Here is a 5,306-nt window from a genome sequence, read left to right on the forward strand (position 1 = left end):
GAGGCACGCTCCCCTCTCCAGTCCTTGGCCCCCTTCTCTTACGGGGTCTCTCGTTTAGACCGCGTCGGCGCCTTTATTCGCCTGACCCTTTGCGGTGGAAAATCCGCCTGGCAGGTCATTGTCTGGTCCGCCACCGCCCCCGCCCCAATCAGTGTCACAAAACGCCCCTTTCAACAGATTCCAAACCCTCTTCACCCGGGCTCACCGAGCCTTCAACTTCATTAAGTGCGCGCTACCGCGGCGCTGGAGGAGGCGAAGTTTAAATAAACCCGAGCGCGGGGGAGGAGGGGAGGGATGCCCGTTGCAGCGGGCCCAGAGAAGTGTTTTTGAAAAGGGGGAAGAAGTCATCAAGGGGAAAGCGCTTTGTAACCACGAAGACGGTCCCGCTGTGGCGAGAACAAATTGGATGTGGAAGGGAAGTGTCCGCCCCCCACCTCCACTCCGGCTCCTGGGTGGTCCGGAGAGCCCCGGGAGAAAGAAAGGGAGATGGGGAGGAATCGGCAGCGAAAAGAATTAACCGCTTTAATTGGGGCCGCAAGAGAGGAGTGGGAAGAAGCTCATCGATGCGCCCCATCACCCAAACAAATCCTCCCTCAATGAGATAAAATAAAATAACATAAAATGTCTGCCCTTAACTGCGCCTGAAAAACGTATCTCAAAGTTTGAGGATGGGGCTGGTCTTCTAGTCCCAATAAGTAAATCTACAAGATTTTTCTGCTGGAAAGAGGCCCCCATCCTCACCCCGCCCTTCCTAGCCGCCTCCAGCCTCGGCGCTGGATGAAAAGGAATGAAATTGAACGAAATGAAGTCAAATTGACCAGTGAAATTCGCCAATTTTCTCCCCCTTTAAACTGCCCGCTCTCCGCAGCACTCTCTGAACTGGAGGCCGCTTTCGTAGTGTATATATATATTTTTTTTTTCCTCGCTTCGAAAGATGAAGGTGTGCCCTGGATATTTCCTTATTATTGTCACCGATTGATTGTTAAGGGCTGCGGGCTGGGTAGCGAGGGTCCCCACCAAAGCCACTTTGAAAATAGGATGGCCTCAGTTTCTCATCCCAGAAGACTAGCAACACTAAGTAAACCTCTTATACTGAACACACCAAACTCAACACCTGGGGTCTGAAAGGGGGTGGGGGGAACCAAGTGAACTCTAGCATATATATTTCTCAACTCCTGCATGCCGCTGATTGCTCTTCCCTGAAGTCTCCAGGTTGGGGGCTGTGGAACAGGTTTCCCTGACCTAGAACCAAACCCCAAACCCACTGCCTAGTTGATTCAGACTCATATAGGACAGAATAAAACGGCACCATGTGGTTTCCATGCCTGTAAATATTTATGGAAGCAGACTGCCACATCTTTCTCCTGCAGAAAGGCTGGTGGTTTCCAACCAAAGACCCACGGGTGCTTTAAGGGTGTGCACCCTGGGCTCTCTCCTACAGGCGGAAGGACTCCAGCACTCCAAACACTGTCTTCTCCCCTACCTCCAGCAATTCGTTTAGTATTTCTCAAGGCCAGTTGAGCATCTGTGCCTTCTCTGGTCCCCAGTGGTCAGCTGTGATTGTATCTAGCCCAGGCCTGGTCTTCTTGGTCCACCAGGAAATTGAGGTCTAGGTCATAGGCTAGGGCCCCAGGTTCCCTAGAAGCCCATGGAAGTACACGCCCACTCTTTCCCTTGAGAACAAACTTAAATAGACACCACCCCTTGCAATATACTCTGGTCAGTTCTCCCTCTCACACACACACTTTCACGGAGATAGAAAAATCCAGGATCGATAACTCCTTCTCTGATAAGTAGCCACTGGTGGACACACTAGCCACTATCAGTTATGCAGGGAGAAAGATTTACAGCCTCGGAAACCCACAGAGACAGTTCAACTCTGTCCTACAGGGTCACAAGGAGTCGAAATTGACTCCATGGCAGGAAGTTTGGTTTTGGTTTTATAAATTCTGGCCAAGTTCATTTTCTCTCTCTCTCTTCTACAGAGGAAAAACTAAGTGATAAATCTTTTACTCAAAGCTCCAACCTACTATCTGGAAGTGGCAGATTCACAGCAATTGAGATCATGTAGCTACACAGTGCTTTAGTGAGGACGCACTTTTTTGCGGTCACACTTCTTAGAGTAAAAAGAAATCAAACTCAGCACAACGAGAGTTGGGGAAGCAGCCAGCCGGAGACCATTATCCCAGTGGCATCAGCACACATTTCCCCCTTTTACCAATTAACCTACCCTTATTCATCTTGAGCCATTTGGGTTTTTTTTAAAAAAGGAGGAAGGTGGTCCACTGCTCTGGACCTTCCTCCACTCCCAATCTCTCAGCAAGATGGAGGCGAGGCCACGCGTCACCTCTTAATAGAGGGACAGCAATTACCCTCTGTTCCTTCCTTGGTAAAGGGGATTGGGAGCCTCAGTAACCCCAACAAGTCTTCCGAAGTTCTGGGGTGCTCTTTCTACTCCACTCTGACCTTCCTCCTACAGGGGCCTCTCTCCTCAGCCTCCTGCTCTCCACCTACAGTGGCGTCTCTCTGCCCACCCCTCTCAAGTCCTCTGCGGCTGAATCCTCTTGTGTCTTCTTCCCTCTTTGGCTGGCACTTGATGCCCTACACTTGCCCTCAGCATGCCTATTTTCTGTGAAACCTGACCTTCGTAGTCCTCCACTCTCCCAGTATCTGACTTGAATTGACTTGAATACACCGTGAAAAGAGCCAGGCAACTCTCTCTGCTTCACTTAAAGTATCATCATTGGGTCCGAACCCAATATGTGTACAAGTCTGGACACAGAGAGTCCCAGGCAAGGAGTGAGGAGGCTCAGGGGGGCTGATGCGGACTCCAACCAGCCCAGTAGATGTGCACTCAGGCAACAGCTTCTGGTTTATGAGTAAGGTTCAAGGGGTGGTGAGGATTAGTCCAGCAGAAGAAGCCCCATTGGCAGTGACTCTCTTGAGCTCATATTGCAATTCTCACCCTCTGGGGCTGGAGGAGAGAAAGGGTCAGAGTCCTGAGTTCAAGCTCTTCATATGTGGGGAGGGGAGGTTGTGTCAAAGAAGACCCTACATTGGCCAAACAGAAGTCTTTCTCCCTCTACAGATAGAGACATATTTACAGTCACATACAGCACATCTCCAGGAACACAATTCATACACACAAACAATAAAGACACATGATGCCCCAGACAGACGCAAACTGCAAACCTCATGAAAGTACCCCAGACACACATACACAAAGATGCATGCAAATCATGCAAAAAACAAAAGACACATTCACCTCAAATTATACTTCAACGATGATCTAGTGTCCATGGTCATCCAGCACCCAGACCTGCCTAGGCCCCCACTCAGGCCTCAGCTAGATGAGACTCCCCAGGTGCATTTGAAATAAGACCCCTCCTGGGCCAAACCCCAGGCAGAAACCTCCCTCAGAGAGAGCGAAAATGAAAGTGTTGGGATTGGGTGGGGGTGGGGTGGGAATCATAGGCTGCCCCACCCCAACCCTGACCCCATTGATGCCAGTGTCCCCGTATTTGAAAAGTTTAAACCCTCTTCTGCCTGCCTGGGCTGCCCAGAGACCCTTCCTCACTTCTTGACTGCCCAGGGCTGGGGCATTCTGGGAAAGCCTTGCAGGGACAGGGGTGCACAGGCAAGCACACAGAGCTGGTAAGTGCAGGAGGTTCACATACATTTATTCAATTGACACCAAGGAGGACTGGGTGGGTGGAGAAGACAGTTTCTTTTTCTTTTCTTTTCTTCCACATAAACCATCAGAGGATTTCACAGTGTCCCCATCGGTGGAGAAAACCTAAATCTCCGCACACCCAGTGGAGGAGAAAGCCTACAGCAGCCGCTAGACAGCTATTTACAACAGAATCACGGGCGCCCCTGCCACAGGATGTGCCCTCGCCCATCCCCCACCTGACCCAGACTCTTCTCTCCCACCCCAACCTCATTGCCTCGAACTACAATAAATATCACAGGGCCTGGGGGCAGGGGACGCTGATGGGGCTGCTGTTCTGGGTGGCTGGACCCAACCAGCTGCGGGAAAGGGGGAATGTTCCCTTAAAACGAACCCAAACACACACAAAAAGAGAACCGGCTTTCCAGGGTGGAGTGGGACTGGGAATGGTGGAGACAGTTCTCCGTTCAGCTTCGACTGTGTAGACAGTGCTTTGGGCTTCAGAAGGATGAACTTCCTTCAAGAATAAGGTGGGGGGGGGGCGGTCAGGGAGGTTTTCTTTTTTAGCATAAAGTGGATGATAGGTGTGTTTAAATTATAATATTAGACAAGCAGGGCTTCCACGCTGGAGAAGTAAGGGACAGGCAGTAGGTGTTTCTGGCGTGATCCGCAGGGCCTGGCCCGCGTCTCTCCCTAGAAAGCACTCTTCCGGACGGCCAGGAGATGCAGAGGCTGGGAAAGGCGAAAAATCCCACCCATCCCACCCTGTTACTGCTCAACTGGGACGGGGTTCTTTGCTTTCGGCCTGGTCACTTATAGCCTGGATTCCTCTCAGAGCGATGGAGCCCGCTTCTTCCCAACTCTCGGAGAGATTCGGAGCGTGGGGCCTCGCGCCTCCCGAGGTCTGGAGACTCTTCATAAATAGACTCCCTGAGATCCGCTGGGACCGCAGGAGCTCCCGGAGAGAGGCTGAGGAGTGCTGGCCTAACCGGTCCTAGGCCTGCCTCGGTCAGAAGTGGCAGCCACTGAGGCCGGCGACTTTGCTGGCAAACGGGGGCCCAGAGGACAGGAGTGCGTCCCCAGGGTGCGATAGGCGAATGTGGCCGGCCACTGGAGCCAGCGCTGGAGCAGTCAGCATGGCCAATACCTGGGCTTGACCCCCAGGGCCTGCGGCCGCTGCGAACGGTGATCCTGGGGAGCCTTCGCTGCCGCCCTGGGGTGCTGCCCCGCCGCCACCGTGGCCCATAATGTGGTCTATCGAGAAGGAAGGCCTCTGCCCGGCCCCGGTGCCCCCACCGCTCGCACCGCCGCCCACGTCTGTCTTGAGGCCCTGGCGCAGGAGTGCGGTAGACAGACCGGCCGTGGCGCCCGCTGCGGGAGGGCTCAGTGACGCGGGATAGAACGCTTTGGCACAGCCGAGCTCCGCGCCCAGGAAGGCCGGCAGGCCCGCGGGGCCCGGGCCCGGTCCAGTGCCCGGGACAGGCGCAGGAGCCGCCGCAGAGGCCGGGCTAGCGAACACCGACGCCGTCGGGGGTCCCGGTGGAGGCGCGGTGGCACGGCCTGGGGGCACCGACAGCTGGCAGGGCGCAGCCGCTGCGGCGGCGGCGAAAGCGAAGGCGTGCGGGTGCGGGTGCGG

At 54.1% G+C, this 5,306-nt stretch overlaps 1 protein-coding gene across 1 annotated transcript; it reads right to left on the reverse strand.

Annotated features, from left to right (window-relative positions):
- Positions 1-4,449: 4,449 nt before the first annotated feature.
- Positions 4,450-5,306, reverse strand: FOXD2 (forkhead box D2; the record flags this gene model as incomplete). Its single annotated transcript, XM_013003852.2, has 1 exon — positions 4,450-5,306. A coding segment is annotated over one exon (627 nt), but the record flags the coding sequence as incomplete, so codon positions are not given.

The sequence above is a fragment of the Echinops telfairi genome, unplaced genomic scaffold (assembly GCF_000313985.2).
Source record: "Echinops telfairi isolate 266 unplaced genomic scaffold, ASM31398v2 ScPeMD7_443;HRSCAF=831, whole genome shotgun sequence".
Classification (NCBI taxonomy): domain Eukaryota; kingdom Metazoa; phylum Chordata; class Mammalia; order Afrosoricida; family Tenrecidae; genus Echinops; species Echinops telfairi.